The sequence below is a fragment of the Colletotrichum destructivum genome, chromosome 7 (genome assembly GCF_034447905.1).
Source record: "Colletotrichum destructivum chromosome 7, complete sequence".
NCBI lineage: Eukaryota > Fungi > Ascomycota > Sordariomycetes > Glomerellales > Glomerellaceae > Colletotrichum > Colletotrichum destructivum.
In genome coordinates this window covers 3002770-3024182 of record NC_085902.1, presented here as the reverse complement: position 1 = coordinate 3024182, position 21413 = coordinate 3002770, and the positions used below count along the sequence as shown (strand labels likewise).

The 21413-nt window shown below is 56.4% G+C and overlaps 9 protein-coding genes across 9 annotated transcripts; 3 read left to right on the top strand and 6 right to left on the bottom strand.

Annotated features, from left to right (window-relative positions):
• Positions 1–69: 69 nt before the first annotated feature.
• CDEST_11467 (Putative zn(2)Cys(6) fungal-type DNA-binding domain-containing protein) lies at positions 70–2832 on the bottom strand (the record flags this gene model as incomplete). Its single annotated transcript, XM_062927623.1, has 10 exons — positions 70–122; positions 199–818; positions 874–1133; positions 1189–1254; positions 1309–1347; positions 1404–1962; positions 2044–2248; positions 2303–2453; positions 2530–2575; positions 2744–2832. The coding sequence occupies 10 exons, from the start codon at positions 2830–2832 to the stop codon at positions 70–72; spliced, it is 2088 nt and encodes a 695-aa protein (XP_062783674.1).
• A 1972-nt stretch (positions 2833–4804) lies between these two features.
• CDEST_11466 (Putative carbon-nitrogen hydrolase, nitrilase/Cyanide hydratase) lies at positions 4805–6204 on the bottom strand (the record flags this gene model as incomplete). The annotated part of the gene is made up of 7 exons (XM_062927622.1): positions 4805–4856; positions 4939–4982; positions 5039–5357; positions 5424–5477; positions 5533–5878; positions 5940–6010; positions 6065–6204. 7 exons carry the CDS (start codon positions 6202–6204, stop codon positions 4805–4807), a joined length of 1026 nt encoding a protein of 341 aa, XP_062783673.1.
• Positions 6205–6960: 756 nt separating this feature from the next.
• On the top strand, positions 6961–8327 carry CDEST_11465 (Putative alpha/beta hydrolase-1, homoserine/serine acetyltransferase MetX; the record flags this gene model as incomplete). The annotated part of the gene is made up of 2 exons (XM_062927621.1): positions 6961–6970; positions 7021–8327. 2 exons carry the CDS (start codon positions 6961–6963, stop codon positions 8325–8327), a joined length of 1317 nt encoding a protein of 438 aa, XP_062783672.1.
• A 1158-nt stretch (positions 8328–9485) lies between these two features.
• CDEST_11464 (Putative aspartate/glutamate/uridylate kinase, aspartate kinase, ACT domain, CASTOR, ACT) lies at positions 9486–12179 on the top strand (the record flags this gene model as incomplete). The annotated part of the gene is made up of 3 exons (XM_062927620.1): positions 9486–11394; positions 11490–11641; positions 11792–12179. The coding sequence occupies exons 1-3, from the start codon at positions 9958–9960 to the stop codon at positions 12177–12179; spliced, it is 1977 nt and encodes a 658-aa protein (XP_062783671.1). The 5' UTR covers positions 9486–9957.
• A 565-nt stretch (positions 12180–12744) lies between these two features.
• CDEST_11463 (uncharacterized protein) lies at positions 12745–13321 on the bottom strand (the record flags this gene model as incomplete). The annotated part of the gene is made up of 2 exons (XM_062927619.1): positions 12745–12977; positions 13156–13321. 2 exons carry the CDS (start codon positions 13319–13321, stop codon positions 12745–12747), a joined length of 399 nt encoding a protein of 132 aa, XP_062783670.1.
• A 978-nt stretch (positions 13322–14299) lies between these two features.
• Positions 14300–16009, top strand: CDEST_11462 (uncharacterized protein). Its single transcript, XM_062927618.1, has one exon. It carries the CDS (start codon positions 14733–14735, stop codon positions 15783–15785), a length of 1053 nt encoding a protein of 350 aa, XP_062783669.1. The 5' UTR covers positions 14300–14732; the 3' UTR covers positions 15786–16009.
• A 1-nt stretch (position 16010) lies between these two features.
• CDEST_11461 (Putative F-box domain-containing protein) lies at positions 16011–18627 on the bottom strand. Its single transcript, XM_062927617.1, has one exon. It carries the CDS (start codon positions 17410–17412, stop codon positions 16018–16020), a length of 1395 nt encoding a protein of 464 aa, XP_062783668.1. The 5' UTR covers positions 17413–18627; the 3' UTR covers positions 16011–16017.
• A 1317-nt stretch (positions 18628–19944) lies between these two features.
• On the bottom strand, positions 19945–20214 carry CDEST_11460 (uncharacterized protein; the record flags this gene model as incomplete). Its single annotated transcript, XM_062927616.1, has 1 exon — positions 19945–20214. One exon carries the CDS (start codon positions 20212–20214, stop codon positions 19945–19947), a length of 270 nt encoding a protein of 89 aa, XP_062783667.1.
• Positions 20215–20226: 12 nt separating this feature from the next.
• Positions 20227–20658, bottom strand: CDEST_11459 (Putative FAD/NAD(P)-binding domain superfamily; the record flags this gene model as incomplete). Its single annotated transcript, XM_062927615.1, has 1 exon — positions 20227–20658. The coding sequence occupies one exon, from the start codon at positions 20656–20658 to the stop codon at positions 20227–20229; it is 432 nt and encodes a 143-aa protein (XP_062783666.1).
• Positions 20659–21413: the final 755 nt, after the last annotated feature.

Sequence of the window (21413 nt, the reverse complement as noted above, 5' to 3'; positions counted from 1 at the left end):
ACGAATCCCAAATGGACTGGGAGGGGTGTATGCTGGAGCCTGGAGGCAATACTGCGGATCGGGCCAGTCCTAGACCGGAGTCTCAAACATCATTGTGGGTTCGATGACACTCCGAATTTGGTCTGCAGCAGGGACGTCAGCACGGAAAAGTCAGTTGTCAGACAACGAGGTGCGTGGCGAGATTGAGGGGTTACTTACCGCGCATCCCGCCAAGTGCCTCAAACGCCGTGGCGTAGTTCTCCAGCGTCGCCGAGATAGAGGCCAGCCCCGTCTGCAGGCGCAGCAGAAGGCTCTCCACCATGGGTGTGGTTAATGCGTTCTCCGGGTACATGGCTTTCGTCTTGTGGTTGACCATGAGCAACGCGTAAGCGCACTGCATGGCGCAGCAGGCGAACGAGGGCATGGTCCGCGGACAAACGATGGTCGAGGTGGGTGCCAGATAACACGGCGGGGGACACAGCTGGCCGAACGGATTGGGATATGGGAGGTCGTCGAACGACTGGGCAATGTTAATGGCCGCCTTGAGGCAGATCTTGGCCGACTGATGACTGCTGAAGGGGAACGTCGCCGGCGAGTTGCCATTGGGCGAGTGTTCCGAGTGAGGGGAAGACTTCTTGTCCGTGGGCGTCGTCGATCCGTTTGAAGTGGTGGGCACTGGGGGTGACGGCAGGCTCATCATAGAACTGCAAGAGCATGATGGCCAGGATCGCGGCTCCGTGTTGCCGTCGTTATCGGATTTGGACTTGAGGTCGCAGTGCTTCCCGGAGAAGACGGGCATGTCAAAGAAGGCGCAGTATCGGTGCAACTTGATCCGCGCACTGGCTCTGTCGTCAGCAGCTGTTCCCAATGTGGAAGGACCTTTAGATCACTCGCCTGTTGAGCTTGATGCGAGCCATACACCTTAGCGAGCGAGACAGGACTTCCTCCGTAGGATCGAGTGGCGTTGTCGTCGTCGACTGCAGGATCCAGGAGTCGGCCATGGCATTGAGCGGCTCGAGGTACTGCTCCATCTCCTTCATCCGCGTGTAGATGCGGGTCATGTCACCTCCGGATTTGACAGTCTTATTAAGCTCAATGACAAATTGGGTTGCCGAAAGAATCGCTTGCTGGGCCTGGATGAAGACAGCAAAGGCCTGGGCACAGATCAATCAGCTCAGGGTTTGGCGGGACTGATTTTTTGACACCTACCTCGGGGTCGGATTGGATTACAGGGTATTTTGCCGTATAGCTGGGTGTGAATACCGAAAAGGTCGGCTCCTCGGCCGTGTCAGTCAACGCTCTTCCAAGGAATGGGACTAGAAGACATACCGTGTTGCTGACAATGGACCCCTGGCATACGCAGATGTACTACAAACGCCGTCAGCAAGGCGACGGATCCTTCGGGAGAAACGCGAGAAACACACCGTCATCCACCAAACCCTACGCTTGGCCTCGGAATGTTCGTCATCCTCGGTGCAGGTGTGAAGCGACAGGGACATGGCGGCCACCAAAGCCTGGCCTGCCCTGGCCTGCATCTTCTTCAGGTTGCCCCTTTGTGCATACTCGTAAACGCTGAGGATGTCCAAGGCAACGATGCTCTCCAGCTCTACAGGCACGCCGGGGTGGAGCTGCTCCCTGTGGAAGTCGTCGGGGGACTCGTTGAGCGCTTTTGGGGGTTCAATGGAGGAATCGGGGAGTTCCGACTCGATTTCGATGCTCTCGATGGCGCATTGGGCCAGGTACTGGGCATATCTCCGGCGGAAGACGACCGACTCTTTGTTCAAATGGTTGGTGTCGTTGGAACATGGGATCAGGGCAAGAATGGCAGAGATGGCCAGACTCAGGGGTGTCGAAGGCTGGTACTCGTCGGCGAAGCCGTCCGTGTCGTTCTGGAAATGCGGCACGGCCTGGTCCATGGGCAAGGAGGCAGGCGGCGGCAGGATGGGAAAGAAGGGGTGGATGAAGATGTAGTAGGCGTCGAGGCTATTGCGGCATGAGCACGAGCACGAGCACTGGACATGGGAGCAGACAAAAAGAGACCGCGGGCGGGGAGGGGATACTCACATGGCTTGGTCACTCTTGTAGGTTCTCGCAACGGGAACCTGAGGCGGGGAGAAGTTGAACGAGTTCTCGGAAGCGCTCTCGCCACTTGTGCTCCCCGGCACGCCCGACATGAACAGCGTGTCAAAGATGAAGTCGCTGTCCTGGAAAAAGTCCTGCAGCTGCTTCAGGCCAGCGCCAGGGTCGATGTAGTTTTGGACAGAGATGGCTGTGGCCTCGGTCAAGAACTGGTCCGACTCTGCTCTCAAGCGCAACGACTCACGGTCTTGATGGGCAACTTCGTCAGGAGGCATCTCTCCATTCAAGGCCTGAACCTGCTGGGCGAGCTCCTCGGCCGGGCGCGGCTTTCTCCTCACACGGGCGCCGCCTCTCCGGCTGGGCTTGTAGACGCATTCGCGCCCTCTACTCTTGCACTGCACCACGTCAGCCGAGCTTCCTTGGGAAAACGAAGCAGGCGCTATATCATGGTCGTCCTAAGCGGATGCTTACACTAGCACATGGAGTCGACCCATCGCATCGTGTTCGTGATGCTCGACTATTTACGTGTGAGTTCGAGCTCAAGGTCCAGGGTTGACTCGGGCTCCAGTTCCAGGTCTAGAGCGCGAGCAAAGTGTCGACGTGCCACGGCGGCGCCGGCGACGACGGCGCATTAGACGACGGCCAACGTCGACCGTGGACGAAGACAGGGAAAAGGTAGACGTACCAGGCAAGGCAAGCAATTTTGACGGGAGGCGTCGCAAACTTCTTCTTGGTCGCAGAGACCGGAACCGGGGGCGATACAGCTTCGGTCATGGTGCTCATGGCCGAGGGGGACAGCCGGATGGGATGGCAATGGTCTACAGACAAGATGGAGCAAAGATGACCGTCTTGGTACCTAAGGGGAGGGATGGCAGGGACAGGACAAGATTGCCAACAATCCTTCCCGGGCCGGTCGGGGTCTGTCACACGGAGCGGGCGGCGGCGGCGACGGCGGCGATGGCGGAGACGGGTTCAGTTCAGCCGGACTCACTTCCCTCAGCCGCGTTGGATTGGGTGTGTGTTGGCGTGACGTGATGAGGTGGCGGCGGCAACGGCTGCGATGATGGCAGGATCGCGGGTAAGATACGTAATGAAATGGCGTGAGACCTGTTGTAAGGAGCTATGTGGGTGGGTGAGCGAGTGCCCGAGTGGGTAGACGAGAGACGCTTGGTGGTTTGGTGTGATGTGGACGAGGAGCTGAAGCAGCGGCCGGGCCGGAGATTGAAGGTCAATTGTGAGCTCAGGTCAGCTCAGGTGGTTCAGCTATAGCCGGACAGCTGCGGCCGGATGGCAGCTGGGGGGGGGGGGGGGGGGGGGTTAGTCTTCTGGCCGGTGTTGTCAGCTGGCGCGCAGAAGCTGTTGCAGATTCTGTGAGGTGGCAGGTGATAATGCAAGCAGGCAGGTGCAGGTGCGGCGGAGTGCAGAGTCATTCGTCGAGTTCGTTCTTTCCCTCCTTTCTCAATCGGCGACGGATGGGCAAAATGCGGCGACCGGGAGGGATTTGTAATGGGGAAGGGAAGGCACGACGCAGGACGGCCGCCGTGGCAGGAGAGGAAAGGCAAGGCAAGAATGGGTGGGGGTGGGGGTGTGGGTGAGAGAAGCAAAAATGCCCATAGTTTGATCCCGGCCGGCCTGGATCGGCGTCCCGCGCGTCAATTCGAGAGCATTTTCGATTTACCCTTTTCCACTTTTGTTTTATTTATTTTATCAGTTGCTCTATTCCCCCTCCCTCCTGCTGTCAGTCACCAGCACCACTACCCTCGTGCCACTGGCCACTGGGGTGGTGGGTGTACCTGCGCCTTCCAGGGCTGTTGTTTTTATTCGTTCCTTGTGCCCTCGGGAGTTGAAATGGAGAAGGGTGCATCCCCGAGATGGGGTCCAAGCGGATCATGGGTGGGGAGAGACTTCAGAGGACAACAGAATTGACCAATCGACTGGCAGAAAGCCTTAGCCCCTCCCTCCCCCTGTTGATTGCACTGTGTGGACCACCATTTTGGGGATAGATGCGGTTTTGAACCGGGGTCAAATACAGCAAACTTCAGCGAATCGCACAGTATGCAAGAGTACCTATCCTTTTGTGCTCCCTCTTCGGTTTCGCCAATTCCGCTGTCAACTTTCCCTTCAGCGACTAATCAACCAACTGCTTGTTTGGCTGGTGCTTCATATTTTTTATCCAGCATCGTGCCATCGTGTTATCTCAACTCGACTCAGTCTTTTTTGTCTTCTCGTCTCTCCCAATCATGGTAACCAACACATCTTGCCTAGGCTTCGCCGCCTCGGACATGACACGGCTTGCTTTTCGAAGAAGATATAGTTCAAACCTGTTCATCACCAGTAAACATTTTACGCTTGCAGTTGTTTAATTACCCACTCAGGCCTCTTATATGCAGTACAACTTGTCCCGCGGAGCCATGTGCTCGACTCTCTCGACATACTTTGTCGTTTTCACACCGCAGTTCTTCTGCACCATAGACCCTTGAGCCGACATTGGCCGCTTGGACGCCTTGCTAAGCTTCGCGACCTCCGAACCAGCCAACCAACCAGCTAGCTTCATCGCTTTTCTTCACGATCTCGCACGCCTCGCACGCGGCCTCCGAGTCAGGTCCCAAAAATCATAAGGGCACTCCATCCTGGCACCACAGCCCCGCACGCGCCTCGCCCTTCGACTCTATTGTTCCAACTGCCTACGTAACGCCCGCAGCAGAACGGACACGGAAAGCTCGAAGTACCCCTCGCGGCCGCTGCTTCAATTGGTAAAGGCAACGCTGGTACCAGGCTTGGTGTTGACTGTCAATGAACTAGACAACCTGTCAGTTTTTGGTCCACGACATTTCAGGCCTCGTGAGCCCCGTTCTCATCCTAGTCACGACGACCACTTACAAGACATCGGGCCGGGAGTAACTGCCGACCGGGTCAAAGTCGAGCTGTCAGACGTTGTTAGTTTAGGCTACTCGACCGGACGCAAGATGGCCTCTCGTACCTTGGACTCGGTGAGGTCTGCCATCCTGAGGTCGGCATAGATGATGGTCTCCTTGTCCCACACGGGCTCGGCGAGGAATGTGCCCAGCGGTCCGACAATGCATGAGCCGCCGTGGTTGACAATGTCATCCGCCTCCCACTGCTCTCCGTCCGGTCGCCGGTCGGGGTCTTCGGCCGTGAACGGCGGATAGTCGGCTGGAAAGTCGGACACTTTGCACACGGAATTGACCGAGACGACAAAGCAGCGTCCCTCCTTGGCAATGTGCTGCATCGACGCTACCCATGACGGCAGGTCATCCGCGTGGGGCGCAAGGTAAATCCTTTATATGTCAGTGGCCGACATTCTTCCCAAAGCCAAAGCAGCCCCATATCAGCAGCCAACTCACTCGATGCCTTGTTGGTACAACGCCATACGTGCGGCAGGCATGTAGTTCTCCCAACTGTTTCTGCGTCAACTTTGTTGGTGCGGCCCTGTGGTGGTTCGGAACAACTGACCAGATCAGACTCCCGACCTTTCCAACATCTGTCTGCAATACTTGGAGGCCGTCGCCGGAGCCTCGTCCCCACACTAGTCGTTCCGCCGCCGTCGGGATCAACTTTCGGTTGTCAGTGCGAGCGCCAACGACGGGCAATGTTGGCGGTATTACCTTGCGGTGTTTATACACCACTTTTCCCTCGCGGTCGAGAAGCAGGGCCGTGCAGTACAGCGTGCCGCCCGCCTTTTCGATGATGCCGACCTGCAGAAGGATATTGTTGGCCCTAGCCGTTTCGGACAGCCTGTCGAAAGCAGGCGAGGGTACTTCGACAGCCGAGTCGAAGTACTTGGCGAACCATTTGCGCCCTACAAGAATTAGCTTCTTGAGCACCCACTCAACTACAAGCTGTGGTGTCTTGGAGACTACCTCTCGGCTCGCGCGCGCCAATTGTCGTGTCGAAGCTGTATCTCCATGGGTAGGCAGACAAGAACGCTTCTCTGTGTTTTGTTAGCCGCAACCTCAAAGGAAACGCGCCGATGCTGTTTACTCACGGGAACACCACAAGGTCCGCCCCGGCGGCTGCAGCCTCCTCTGTCAGCTTGCTCAGCTTCTGCAGACTCTTGTCCAGGTCAAACGAGACGGGAGCAGCTTGCACGGCTGCGACTTTGACAATGGGGCGGTTGGATGTCATTGTGAATATGTGTATTGAAGTTGGGATGAGAATGAACACCACTTCTGCAAACAGCAATGCCTCTTTAAGGGACTTTACACGACGGCCATAATTCGAGTCATCGGATAGCGACTTATGACTCCCACCCACGAGGCCCAATTGTAGTCGTCGTTGCTCTCGCTGCGTGGTCATAGAATCCTACGCGATCAGTCACACTGGTATTCGCCAGCGGGATGCGATGGCGTACCGATTCCGTCCCGTCTGCAGCTTCGGGGGTTGTGGCTCAAATCCCGGACCCTCTTCCAAAGCCCGGCGGTGATGGGTTGGGAAAGGCGGGCGTGCGGGCGTCTGGGGCCCCCCTTTCAGACCTGCCTTTCCCGAAGAGGCGATAGGTGTATGCAAAATGGTCGACTGTAGATGCTGTGTTGATAGGGATGTGGGGGTTACTTCAGCTTCATGGGCTGCTCGTGATAACCATCGACGTTTTCTTCCCGCCGAAAACGACGACTCGAAATGAACTTCATGTTGGATCTTATGGAGCTTTATGGCACTCAGATTTATTCGAACCCATCTTTTTCTCTCCTAACAAATCATTCGACTACATTTATGACAAGGCGGATTGACATTAGAGAGAGATCTATCTGTCTGTTTAGCGATCAGACCTGATCCTCTTTTCTACCAAGCGTCGATTCCCTCCCCCACTTCCCGATCTGCTGCTGCAAACAGTTCGGCGTTAGAGAATACTAATCCTTTCTGAACCAGAGATAGATTATGAAAATGGCTCTTTGTAAGTTAGCATGAGACCAAGCGCGATGCCTCCTTCTGACCTCTGAATAGTGCTTGATTCCAACCCAAATCCAACCAACTTCTACGCCCGACTCATCCACGACCAACGTTTTGCTTCTATCCCGAGCCTTCAGCTAGAGTCGGGCGAAACACTCTCGAGGTGTCCCGTCGCGTACAAAACTTGGGGAAAGCTCAATGAAGACGGTAACAATGTTCTGGTCATATGCCACGCTTTAACAGGGAGCAGTGATGTTGGCGACTGGTGGAAACCTCTTATCGGACCTGGAAAGGCCTTTGATCCCCGACATTTCTTCATCTTTTGCGGCAACGTTCTAGGCTCTCCGTATGGCAGTGCATCGCCATTGTCCATCAACCCCGACACTGGTCGACACTACGCGAGCGAGTTTCCCCAGACAACCGTCAGAGATGATGTCAAGGCTCACAAGCTGGTGCTTGACGCCCTCGGTGTCAAGTCGGTTGCTGCCGTCATCGGCGGCTCAATGGGCGGGATGACGACTCTGGAGTGGCCTCTTTGCACGCCCTCTGGATTTGTCCGCAACATCATCCCCATCGCCACAGCTGCCGACCACTCTGCTTGGGGCATATCCTGGGCCGAGACTCAGCGACAGTGCATCTACTCGGACCCCAAGTTCGACGGCGGGTACTATGAGCCGACGCCAGAGGGCCAGCCTTCAGCGGGACTGGCTGCTGCGCGCATGATTGCCATGCTGACGTATCGTTCTTGCACAAGCTTCGACAGCCGCTTCGGAAGAAACCCATCGCGCAGTTTGGCCAAATCTCAGGAACCACCTTTGGACCTGCCGAGAACAGACGTCCCGGCGATATCAACAGAAAACCATGGCAGAAACACGGTTGCGCAACGGGGGAAGGACCCTTCCTTCTCAGCCCAGGGATACTTGCATTATCAGGGAGAGAAGTTCATCAGGCGATTCGATGCCAACTGCTATCTACATATCACCAACAAGATGGACAGCCACGACGTTGCCCACGGCCGAGCACGGAGATCCGACGATGCCGGCCTGGCAGAGGTATTATCCGGCATGCCTCCAGGGGCACTCGTCATCGGCGTCGAGACGGACGCGCTGTTTCTGCCAGAGCAACAGAAGCGCCTCGCCGCACACCTTCCGGGTGCATCGTTGTCTGTGCTGAAATCCTCGGACGGGCACGACGGCTTCCTGCTCGAGTTTGAGCAGCTCGATGCCCTGATCCAGTCCCATCTGCGGTCCCGGTTGCCAGAACTGTACGCCGTGACATACCAGCCAGGAGACTCTCGAGACGAAGACACGACGACGGGCGGGGCGGACGGTAGCCTTACGGGGGAGCTTGAACACTGGTAGAACTAGGCGTGATGATCGTAGGGCTGGGGATTGCAGGATTGAGCACGTTGAACATTCAAGCGCTTTATTTCGGATAAATGGACCGTCACGTGGCTGTCAGCCAGTCTTGGGTGCTGGGAGGATGACCATATCACGACTGTTTGGGGGTTCCAGAGAAAAGAGGGATTGATTGTGCCTATGTTTACACACGACTGTTTGATGGTGGAAAGTCTATCATAGAGATGATTCCCTTCATCCCGGCAGGCCATTTTTTGAAAAGTAGTGCCAGGTTGGGCATCAATTACACCTCGACGCTCATGCCTCTTTCTAAGCAGCCAGAGAGGCTCGATCGAAGGAAGCTCACATTCCGCATGAAGATCGTCGTTGTTGCTTGTCAGATCGACATGGTTAGCCGACACTAATCACCTTCGTCTGATCTCTTTTCGCGTTCGACATCCGGGTATTCAAAAACCTGCTTCTCGGTATCATAACTTATTTGCCGTTATCCTATACCAACCGGCAGCACAGGACAACAGTAGACCCGTTGCAGCTTTGCATGGAGTTGCCCTATTTCGTCATTGCCTCAAACCCCGTTCATCGTTCTCTGCACCGTTGTGCTGTGACGAGATGATCCGATTCGGGCTGGACATGTAGGAGCCAATGTGTCACGCAGGGCGACATATGCCCTGTGGATTTTCTGCCCAAGCATCATAGTGAACCGAATACGACCGGCACACTCCTTTTGTCCCCCTGCTGCAGGACCAACAGCTTGGGCATAGACGCACAAGGTCTCCGAGGAGACGCATCGCCAAAACGCAGCAGCACGCCACACCCCCAACATCAAAACCTAGGCCGGAGGGAGTCCACTCACCACAACTTGTGACGCGGGGCAATGAACGCCGCTCCGAAACAGATGGAACCCCCCGCCGCCCCCCTTTGTTGTCTCGGGAACTGGAGCCTGAACCTATAGCTCCGAAGCGGGAGTTCGCCGTTCGCTCAAGCAGACTGTGAGGGAGTTGGCCTATGCGGCTGGCTATGCCCTTCAAATCCCGGCCCGGGATTTGAGTTCGCGATGATGCTGCAGTCGCCGACGGCCAAACTCCACCATTGCCGAAAACCCCGTCGCCAATGGCAGCCGTTGCCAGGCCCGGAACGGGACCGAATGTGTGGGAATGTACACGTTTTTTTTCTTCTCTGTTTTCGTTTTCCAATGGCCGCTGAATCAAAGGGATGAGGGGGGAGGGTGTGTGTGTTGCGACTTCGCCGACTCCGTCCATCAGCCCTCCAGACCAAGTTATACAGACACACACACACACACCAATATACACGAACAGACACTCACACGTACACACACCCTGGTTGAGCCGTCGCCGCAGCCGAGCCATGATTCACCGTTCATTCCACCGAATCCTGGTTTTGCTGACCGAGTCCCCGTAGGCAAAGTCGACGATAAATGGAGTCTAATAAACCAAGTTTGACGAGCGCCCATCACAAACCCAACATTACGGCCCACTCACCGCTATCGCTGCGTCTCCAATCAACTGACTGACCGACTAACTGACTGACTGACTGATTCTGTACGTCGCCAGTGTAGAAACAGGATCGTCACTATTGTCTGGACCCTCCCCGTTCCACCGTTCCACCGCCCGTCATGGAAGCCGTCGGGGACAACAAGCCATGGCTTGTGCAGAAGTACGGTGGTACGAGCCTGGGCAAGCTCCTCGACCCTATCTGCAGCAAAATCATACCGTCTCACCAGCGAGACTACAACCTGGTCGTCGTGTGCTCGGCGCTCTCCGGTTCCACAAAGGCCAGCGGCACAACGAGCCTCCTGCTGGAGTGCGTCTCCCACGCCGAGGCCGGCCTCTCGGCCCAGGCCCAGCTGAACAGGAACATCGACGCCATACGGGACACGCACGTCCGGCTGCTCGAGAAGCACCTGGTCAACTCCAACGGCACGAGGAGCGACCTCTGCCGCGACATCTTCGACACCACCAAGGCGGTCATCTTCAAGGAGTGTGAGAGCCTCCGCGGCTTCCTGCTCGCCGCCCAGATCATCGGGGAACTGTCGCCCCGCGCCCGGGACCGCGTCATCTCCCTGGGCGAGAAGCTGGCCTGCCGTGTAGTCACGGCCTTTCTCGGCAGCAAAGACGTCCACGCCGAAACCGTGGTCCTCGAGGACGTCATCGAGACCGTCTTCGGCAGCAGCGTCTTCGATCAGAAGGCGGCGCTGGGCAGCCTCGGCCCTCGGTTCTATCACCTCGTCGCGGACGAGATCGCCAAGAGGATACGGGGGTGCGGCGACTGCGTCCCCGTCGTGACGGGCTTCTTCGGCATCATGCCGGACTCGCTGCTGAAGAACGTCGGCCGCGGGTACTCGGACCTCTGCGCCGCCATGTGCGCCGTCGGCACGGGGGCCGTCGAGCTGCAGATCTGGAAGGAGGTGGACGGCATCTTCACGGCGGACCCGAGAAAGGTGCCCTCGGCGAGGCTGCTGTCGACCGTCACGCCCGAGGAGGCGACGGAGCTGACGTACTACGGCAGCGAGGTCATCCACCCGCTGACCATGGACCAGATCCGGTGCGCCAACATCCCGCTGCGGCTCAAGAACGTCTTCAACCCGACGGGTCGCGGCACCATCATCTACCCGACGCCGCGGACGACGCCGCAGACGACGCCGCCCCTGACACCCCGGAAGGCCCTGATGACGCCTCCAATATCGACGACGGGGGAGGAGAAGAGGGACGAGAAGATCGACGACGTCGAAGTCAAGCCGGAGCCGAGACCGGTGACGCTGCCGACCATCGACTTCATGCTGGGCAACGGATATCACGGCGAGAGACAGGAGCGGCGGCGGCCGACGGCCGTCACGGCCAAGGACGACATCCTGCTCGTCAACGTGGCGTGCAACAGGAACACCAAGTCGCAGGGGTTCCTCTCGGGCGTCTTCGAACGCCTGGAGGACGTGGGGTTCAAGGCGGACCTCGTGACGACAAGCGAGCGGAGCGTGAGCCTGGCGTGCCAGCTCGCCGAGGATGGGCCGTCCCGGCATCAGAGATTGAGGGCCGAGCTGGAAAAGTTTGGAAAAGTGAGTGTTTGTGGGAGGGGGGGGCCGTCTACTTCTGTTGCTGTTTTCTCCCTTCCCTGAAAAGCTTGTGTTTTGCTGACGTCCGTTCGAAATAGGTCATCATAACGGAGAACATGTCCATTGTGACCGTCGTCGGGCACAAGATGCGCAACATGGTCGGCGTGTCGGCCGAGATCATGGCGGCGCTGGCGTCGGCCAAGATCAATATCTTCATGGTGAGCCAGGGGGCGAGCGAAATCAACGTCTCGTAAGTCGGTGGAGTTCCTTTTTTCTTTTCTCTTCCTTTCCTTTTCTTTCTTTTCTTTCCTTTGCTTTACTGCCCCACCCCCTGTCCTTTACCCTGACATCTCTGATTTGGACGGCGAGGAAAACCACCGACTTACTGACCATCACCAAGGCTCGTCGTTCGCGCCGAGGACGCCGTGCTGGCGCTCAACATGATCCACAGCAAGGTCCTGCGCATCCCGACGCACTGGGAGCAGGAGAACAACTTCATCAAAGGTGCGGAGGCCCGTCGACGGCGGCGGCGGCGGCATCCCACCGCCGCCCCAGAACTCCTACTCGATCCCCCTCTTCCTCCTTCACATCGTCCTCCTCCGGAAAAACACGCATCGTGGTACCGGCTGCCGCTTACACATGCTCCCAGGTCCGTGGCTCTACTGATACGGCGAAAGAGGGCCGCCCACGACGATGGCGGCGCGTACGGCGTGGGCGGGCCTGGGCCCCTGCGGGATGGCGTGTATGGGTCTATTGAAGGGCGGGCGAAGAGGAAGAGAGAGGTTTAAGGCGGGCGCGGGCAGGATGGAGAATACAAAGCTGAGACGGTTGACGGCATCTGGGGGGAGCATGTTCAGAAAGCGGAGAGAGAATGTTGTGATGTTTGCCCTCTTTAATTATCGAGATATCACTGGGCAGATGCGCATTTTGAGCCGACATTATCGCACAGGAAGAAGCATCAAAAGCAGTCTGAGACGACCAGTTTGGGTCAAGATGAGTTGGTGAAATACGAAAAACCTCATTGTCCGCTTAGTTCGTGCTTGTTCTCCGGGGATGAGGCGGCACCCGAGCTAGGATTGTTCAGAAGTGTACGAAGGCCTTGTTCCTCTGGGAATCATCAGCTACATCTGTTATCATACATATCGAGAAGGAATCTAGTAACGACAGATGCATTTTGAACCGGTTTGGTAAAAAATGAAAACCAAAAAAACCCCATCTTGTTTATATGCCGGGTTGCCCGAGGACGTCCCGGCTTCCTCCCCGTCCGCACAGTACGTCTCCATGGCCCTCGCTTTCGTCTCCCGCAACGCCGGCGGCGTGCCCGAGTCGTACATGTCGACGAACACAGACGCCTCATTCAAGATGCGGACCTACTCGGCGTCGATGAAGGAGCCCACGGCCGGCGGCCTCGCGATCTAGAGGGATAGCAGGTCGACCGGCACGGCGTAGGTACGGCGCACGTTCGACATACGCGCCCTGGGTGTTCTTGCGGCAGAGGGATGGGCAGGCTGACCTAGACACCGGGCATCGACGGGTGCGTGGCAGGGTGTATGGGGGTGAACTTAAGCAAGCGCCGACAGGATCGCCTGTGGCGCTCGGCAATGGGCTTTGTTTAGTGAAACCTGATCTGGTGCGCCGTTGCGTTCTTTTTCAACAGCTACATCGCTCTTCCAGGGTGTGGTTTGTGAGAGTGGTGATGCCAGAGGGAAGACAAAGGGGAATAGAAAAGGGGAGGGGAAGAGACAAGGGCAGGCGTTTACGTACCATGAAGACCACGAAGAGGCCTTTTGGCGACGGGACCCGACATGATGATCAGTAGGTGGACATAAATGATGCCGTCGAGGTCGGGACCGTACTGGCAGGGATGGATGTCTCTCTGGACAAGCATACTCTCGCCCGTCAGGCTACATTCCCCGTCCTTCCTACTCATTAGGCAGTGGTGTTGATGTCTGCAATTGGAAACAGGATGTGGTAGGATTCCAAGGTCGTCTGGTGGTGCTATGTATCACGAGACGAAAACCCTGAGGTGCCAAAGGGTCTCTCTCTCCGTATCTCTCTTGGCTAGAGAAATCAACGGGACGGCTTCTCGCGTTGGGATAATGTAAGCTTCGGGATTGAAGTTTACTTGTTGGTTCCCGGCTCAGGGATGTCTCGTATTCATAGTTTGTTAATTGAACCAACTGCTGAGCCGGAAACGAGAGCAGAGCTTAAGAATGGAAGACATGCAATGACGGAATTGAGCCCCACCCCGCGTGCCTCTGCGACCCTTTGCGATTGAAGGCATCACCGAAGAAGCAGAGTTCAAGCTATGTGCTAAGTTCTGTTATGTTACGTTAGCTGACCCAAAACACTATCGCATTTACTCAATGCGGCACTTGCTGACTGTTTCGAGCGCTTGGAATGTTGGTGTGACATGAACTAACCCAATCGGTCAGCACATAACGGAGGGCACAGCAATTTTAACCCACCCCAAGGCCTCTATGCCATCCATCTAAACACGGCCGTTTGCCGAAACCCCAAGAAAGAAATCAAAAACGATTTTGAAGATATTGAAATCAGAGCCAACTCCTGCAATACTTCTGGCGCCGACAAGCACGGGAAAGTACTGTGCGCTTTCTAGCTGCTAGACGCATTACAAGCTTGCAATCCAACGACCAAAGTGGCGAGAAATGTGGCACCAGGAGGGGTTTTGGTCCTTTTAGTACGTTGAATGTTTTCCTATCTGAAAGCTCGTGTTCAAACGTCGCTCAGTCAGGGGTTGTTGGACACACAGCATCCGGGATCCCAAAGAACAACATGACATCTCTCTCTGTGGGGTTGTTCGAACACCTGGTGCTTTGCGCTAGTTCTTTCTGTATTACATGAAAGCATAAACATTAGCGAGTGGCATGAACCAGCATCTCATAGCCCATCGCGATAGTCTTGGCCCATCGGCCTGTTTCCGGCCCCCCAGAATCCCAGTGTCTATGGACCGTGTATCGACTGTTCGTGGACAAAGAGATGAGAACAAGCCGGGATGGGTCGCCGCAACTTTGTTGTCCGCAAGAAAGCCCTCTTCAGTCGCCGCCGAGGAGGCTCTTTCAGCCTTTGAGCCGTCCATTTTCGAGAACAATACATTGACTGCCTCGATTCCTTCAACGGTTGCCAAACCTCCCGCCTGATTTGTCTCTGTTCACAGTCCATACTTTCGTCCAATTGTATATACCATCACCCCCCAAGTCTCGAATCAACAACACCAAAAACACGCAGACTGAGACCACCCAGGAAGAACGACCCTGGCCAGCCTCCCTGAATAACCACTCGGTAAGGAATCCCTAGAGACTTCAAGAAACCCAATCAACATGTGCTACAGAGTCCACACCCACACCATGTCGTGCGACGTCCGCCCCGTCATCACCTCGACCAAGACGCTCTATGCCAACCCATACGAAACCACACCGTCCTGCCCATGCACCCCGTCCTCCCGCGGCCACCATCATCTCACCTCGTCCTCCAGGCGCTGCCCCTCTCATGGCTGCTGCAGCCTCGACGTCGCAATCTACCGCTGTCCGCGTAAATGTCGGAGGCCAACAGATTACAACCAGTACGTCTGCAAGCACGACCACGAGCCCCAGAGTCCTTCGTCTTCGCGCTCGCATCGCCGCTCCGTATCACGTTCTCGCTCCTCCTACTCCTATTCGAACCGGCACCCTTCCAAGGCGCCGCACGACCACTTTAAAGATCCGGCCCACATGCCATGGCGCAGCCTCCGCACCTTCGACCGGAAACCAGATTTCCACGTCGCTGAGTCCTCCGACTTCCGCTTTGCCGTCTCCGAGCTCCTTGACATCGGGCGTATCCTCCTGCACGCCGAGTCAGAGCTCGAGAAGGCCGGCCTCAGAATCGAGAGAGAGCGGACCCGGCACCAGCGCTCCCACGGCGCGGCGTGCGAGCGCGTGCTCCGAGAGTGGGAGTGCAGCTGGATGCGTCGCATCGAGGAGATGGTTGTTGACATTGACGATTTGAAGCTCAGCACCGAGGTCCTGGCGGATTGCTGGATCAAGTACGTAGGCCTGCTCCGCAAGTACGAGCTGCTGGGGCAGCGGAGGGTCGGCGGCATCGTCGAGGGTCGGGGGCGACGGAGGCGACGGAGTGAGAACAGCTCAGAGGAGGCTCGAAAGAACGAAACCGATAAGCCGTGGAGATACCTTCGCCGCGAGAGCTGGGATCGGGTAGACCGTCGTCGCGGGGGGCGTCCGGAGGGGACGCGTGGCCACGAGCGCGGCGCTGAACACGAACCGATACGGAGGCGAGAGAGACGTCAGTCAGTTCGTTTTGTCGACGAGGTCGAGCGACAACAAAGCCACCGTGGGTCGTCCGATCATAAGGGGCACCGACGTTGGTGGAAGTTCTAGTTCTAGGCAAGTGAGTCAGTCCCATTCCCCTCCGCTCGGAACAAGGGTAGGACGCAGTTCACTTTGTGGTGGTTGAATACAGGCGCCGGCTGCGATAGATGGTATTGTATTAGACTGCGTTCGTATAACGTTTGCCACAATTGATATGAACTTTGCAATGTCCCCGCCCCGTCTGCGCCTTTTGCTCCAAACAAGCTTGGCAACCGTGGAAACCCGTATCATATGAGATTACCTAGTAGACGAGCTTGAAACTGATGTCAGAAGCGCAGGACGTAAGAGCCTCTGGAATCGGAAATGGGTCGTAAAAAGGGTTTGGCCGGAAGGTAATCTCTTTCAGATTGGGCAGCACGTCTTTAGTCTCGAAGACGAGCTTGTGCAGAGTATCTTGCAGGCCCCTTTCGTACTTGGAGCGCTCCTTGCGCGAAAGCTGGTCAACCTCCACGTCATGCCAGAGTTCGGCCAGATCGAGGATCTCCAACGACGGCGGAAGACGGTGACGGATGTCGATGGTTTCCACGCTCTGGGGTTTGCCGTACAGAATGCCAATATCAATCTTGACATTGCGCAGGGCCGTCATCTTGGGCAGGCAGGTGAGGGTGCCGTCTCCGCCAATATGCTGAGAAAAATTGCCAGCCAGAATGCCCTCGAACGAGAAGGTTTCAAGAGTTTCGGAAACAAGAGACAGCGCCGTGTTGAGGTTGTGTACACCGTCGGCGGCCTGCTCGGCAACACCAGAGGGGCCCATTTCGAGACGCTTCAAGTTGGGACAGAGGGCGCAAATGGCATGCCAACCTTGGCCCCACATGCTACTGCGCACAAGCCGAATCTCCTCGACGTTCTTCCAACTGCCATCGTCGCCCCAGCCGTCGCCAGGCTCGAGGACGGCGGGCCGGAAAACAGCGGAGCCGAGTTCGACGGAGCGCAAACTGGGCAGCCGCAGGAGGCACGGCAGTTCACGACGGGGCCAGAAGCTCGCTCCTGGGAAGTCGGGCATGGGCTCGAGCATGACGCGAGTGAGGGAACCCAAGACGCGGGGGGAGCCTTCGGCGGGTTCAATGTCTGGCGTGAGGATGGCCTTGAGCTTCTGGTACTCCCCAGCGGCGAAGGGCATGCGCATGTGCAGGGTGCGCAGGTTCGGTGACGAGTAGAGAACGAGAGCGAAGACGATCTGGGCGAATTCGAGCTCCGTCTTGGCGTCACGCACTGCGGTCTTGATGCGATCTGGGAAGCGCGGCGAGGCATCTACCAGGCGGCGCCATTGGGTGCGCTTATAGGGGCAGAGAACGTCGGTGGGATAGTGATCTGTGCCCAGACAAGAGACGTAGGAAAGGATGCGCATGTTCTCGCCCAACTCAGGACGCTCGAGCAGAGTCTGGAGCAGTGACTGAAGCCGGGTCTGGCCCCAGAGATAGACGGTCTGGTATAGATGGGGGATGGCCAGATCGGACAAGCGACGAGATACAAAGGCGAGGCGGTAAAGGGCGACGCGGTTCGTGACGACGACGCCATCAGGGTCGGTGTAGGCCTGGAACGGGATATCGAGGCCATCGAGCGGCGGCGTCAGATGGCCCACGATCTGGAGGAGAACCTCGTCGGGGAGGGATAGCAGCAATGACGTTGAAACCATAGTGGGCGGGCAAAAAGCGGCGTTGGAGAGATTAAGAGCGTTGTGGAAGTGAAAAGGAGAGGGAGAGGCGCGAGGGTGAGATATTAGATATTGATTAGGAGGGGGGATGTACGCGAAGTGAGACAGCGTTTGAGCTTTGAGTCCAACGCTGGCGAGTCGCGAGAGGGTTGAACGAGAACGAAAGAAAATACGTATGCCCAGGCCTGTCTTACCCAGCGAGCAGCTCGCGGGGGGGAGGCCGAGCGAGGGCGCGATGCGAGATGGCGACCTTATGTAAAAGCAGTCAGAGAACTTGGCAGGGCTACACCGACACGGCAACACAAGTCAGCAAGGCCGGACGGGGAAGAGTTGCAGGGTTAGACGAGGGAGAGGGGAAAGTGAGAAAGGAGCCCAGTAAGGAGAGGAATTTGGATGGGACGGGCCCGCCGCGGCGTAGCAAGATTCCCCCAGGTTTTCCTTTCTTTTTTCTCCTCTCTTGTTTTTGCTCCGATGCACACTCCACCACGAGTCTACCGCAGTCTCAGGGACTCCCACGCTTCAGGAGTGTCCGACAACGAACGGCCCCCCTTTTTGGCCTTTTTGGGGCGATCCGAATGCAGATAAGGGGGTTTGTGGTTCTGCGGTTGATGGATGCGGATGCGAATGCGGATAGGGTTTGGTCGTTATGTATGAGCGCGGGTGCGATTCCTTCGTACCTACGAGCTGAGGCGCCTTGGTCAATGATGGCTTGATGAACTGCCATGCGGGCCAGGGGTGGGCTTGTCTGCGCCTTTCACGTCCGTGTCCGTTGCTAATAAGAGAGACATGCTCCCAGCGGGAGGACGCACAGCGATGCATGTGTTGGCTGAAGTGTAAACACTTGTTGGTTAACAGCAAGAAGGAAGAATGAAGTTGTCAAGGCTACAGCAGCCCCTCGGCTGCCACAAGTTGACAAGCCATCATGTGTCTTGGCATCGACTCTTGCGGGCTTCGCGCCCTCAGGCTTGGGTCGCAACGCATTGCCAAGCCCGCGTCGTTGAACGAGCCGATCGAGGGGTCTAATTCGACGGGAACAAGCGAACTGACCTGGTACTTGTGGACGAAGAGGACTGTCGACTGTCGAGGAGGTGGGGGGAACGAGAAACAGCGCGGTGCAGCATGTTGGGATGGATAGAGATGAACGGATGAGTCCGAGATGCAGTCGCGGGATGGGATTTGCGATTTGGTTGTGGCTACTACGAGGATGAAGATGGACGAGGATGAGGACCAGAGACTCACCTCACCCAAAGTCCCAAGAAGATGGAACAGGGAGTGGAACGCATGTGGATCCCGGCTGCTAAGGTCCCACTTTCGCAGGGCGGGCTGCCGGCCACTATTGGTTAGACTCGGAGACCCCAGAGTCGAGAAGGCACTTCGCCGCCATCTCCTTCCTTATTCGTGACTCTGGCCAAAAGCTTCACGTTCGTTCTTTCCCTTCTGCGATGCCCGCCAGTTTGCACATTTGACACAGACCTGTACAGTACCTAAAGCCCGTAACTTACCTACCTAGGTAGGTAGGTAGGTAGGTAGGTAGATAAGTAGATAGGTACTGGAGTACCTTGGCATCTTGGTAGGTACCTCCCAAATGAACAGAGATCAAAGTACAGACAACCATCACCGGCCGGTCCAAACTCCATCGTGGAAAGTCGACAGGGACAGCTTGCCACACTACTACGGTAAATCGAGACGGTCACGCAAAAAGAAAAAAACTTTCGGCAGCATGGGTGATCTGATTACTGGAAATGATCCAATTTATCACGCTATGGCAGATCCAGATCGGCGTGTTTGTTTGCAATCTGCCTGGGTTATGCATGTTTCCTCCCTCCCTTTTCGTCACTCGAGTTTATCCTCCTCAACCCTCCTTCTCTCAACTTCAATGCGACACCGATAATGCCTTGTCGTTTTTGTTTGCTTGCCTGACTGACTTTTGATTAGAACAGCTTCCCTGGACCCTCTTCTCTCATGCCTCGACCATGACACTCGATCTTGACCGAAGACCGCTGCGCCCAAAACGACGTTCTGTATTCGTCTGACACACACTCCAACCAATCAACAGGAAAGACGACGGCCCTTGACACCCTGATCCCCCCGACCCGAGAGATCACACCACTTTCGCAGGCTCTTTCGGATTCTTGTCGACAGGGACTCCATGTATAAAACCTCGCCGACACTCAAACCCTTGTTCGGGGGCGACCCCGTTGCTCGTTACTCCGCCGTTCTGGATCCCGCTTCACTGCACAACACCACCCGTGACACACGTCCCTCATTTCCGCCCTAACGACGCGTCGTGATTCTCCCGCCGGGAAGCGTCAGCCGACCTGCCAACTAGATTCGAAGCTTGTCTCGAGTTCATGCGCTGCTGCCTATGGGCCGCTTTGAAACTGATGCCAACTACTTCCTCAACATACGCCACGATGAAGCTATCGAAAATGTAAAATCCCATCTTTACATTTGGTCAACTTGACTAAGCCATGGTCTCCCGCTTGCTTGTGGCCTACGTCATAGATACTGTCCTCACCAGACAGCTTCCGTCCTACCGTACTTCTCCAGCTTCCACCGTCGGGTAGCGACGAGTTTCATAACCCATTCGAACGGGAAGGCCTGTAGAAGCGTGTCGTCGGCTGCCGCGTCCAAAACGTACTCGGTAGCCAGCTCGTTGAGATCGTCAAAGTACCGCCCGCGCTTGTATGGCAGCTCTAAAACATGGAACAACCTTACAACCTTCTCCGCGAGACGTCGTTTCTCCAACGCCAGCATTGCCTCCCTGCTCGGGCTCGGGAACATTAGCCGCCCCGATCAGTGAAAGGCTATCAAGAACGCCGCCTTCTCCCACGCCATCCAGGTCAGTGACACGTTGGGGACACCCACGGATGCAATTGTGTTGAGGTTGAGCAGGTCAAAGATGTGCTGGTACAAGCCTGGCACCCGATGACCTTCTGGGCCGTTTGGCTGTGGCCGCACGTGCGAGAGGATCGGGTACGTGTAAAAGAATCCCGTGACGAAGATAACCGTGTCGACTCCCACAATTACCGTGCCGTCCGTCAAATGGATTGTGTTAGCCTCGAAACGGACAATCGTTGCCACAAACGTTGATGTGGAGCTTGTCGAATATGGTTGAATAACGCGGATGCTGCGACTTTCGTGACACGTACACGTCGCCTTTGACGTGTGAAAGAGACTGCAGTACAATGTCAATGGCGCTTTCGCTGTTGTTAACGACGAGGACATTCTGGTCTTTCAAATCCTCGCCCGATCGCCAATGTGTTGCCTGCCTCAAGTTACCCTTCCAGTCGCCCAGCCCCGGCACATCAGGGACTCAGGGAACAATGTTGTGACCCGTGGCGACGACGAGGTGATCAAAGGTTTCCGAAAACCATGTAACGGTTGCATCTGGCCCCTCACGACGCAGGGTCAGCCTGACGGCGTTTACTTCTTCGATGAGAGTGGCAACATCTTCGACAATAGTTGCATACTGTAAAAAAGATGATTAAATTGAGTACCCATGTTAGCGACGACAGTGCAGGAAAAGTCGGAATGGAAGTTGATGAGTGATCCTGAACCCAAATCCCGCCAGGAACCTTTTTTCGCTCAAAGACTCGCACCGACAACCCGCCCAGTCGCTGGAACGCCGACGCGATTAACATACCCGACACATCCGCCCTGGTCACGGCAACGCTCTTCAGAGTCGGAGCTTGATCCGTTTCAAAGGGTTGTGACGTTTAAACGCGATGAAGGTCACCTTTACTAGCATGTGCATCGCCGTAGGTCTGCATTTCGACGCCCGCACCATCATGCGCGACTTCCTTGTCCTGGATGGCTTCGGACGCGGGACACATGGCATATCCCCGCGCCCCATGAGTGTAGAACGAACGTATCACGGTCATAGGGAGACAGGGGCTGGTTCGGGCGGATCTGTAGGACAAGATCAGGGTTGATTGGGTATGGATCGTCGCCCGTACGAAATGGCGTCAGCGAGTTCATCC

What these genes read in the sequence shown, in the direction of transcription:
- CDEST_11462 (XM_062927618.1), top strand. Translation starts at nt 14,733, where the DNA reads ATGTGCTACAGAGTCCACACCCACACCATGTCGTGCGACGTCCGCCCC.
- CDEST_11461 (XM_062927617.1), bottom strand. Translation starts at nt 17,412, where the DNA reads ATGGTTTCAACGTCATTGCTGCTATCCCTCCCCGACGAGGTTCTCCTC.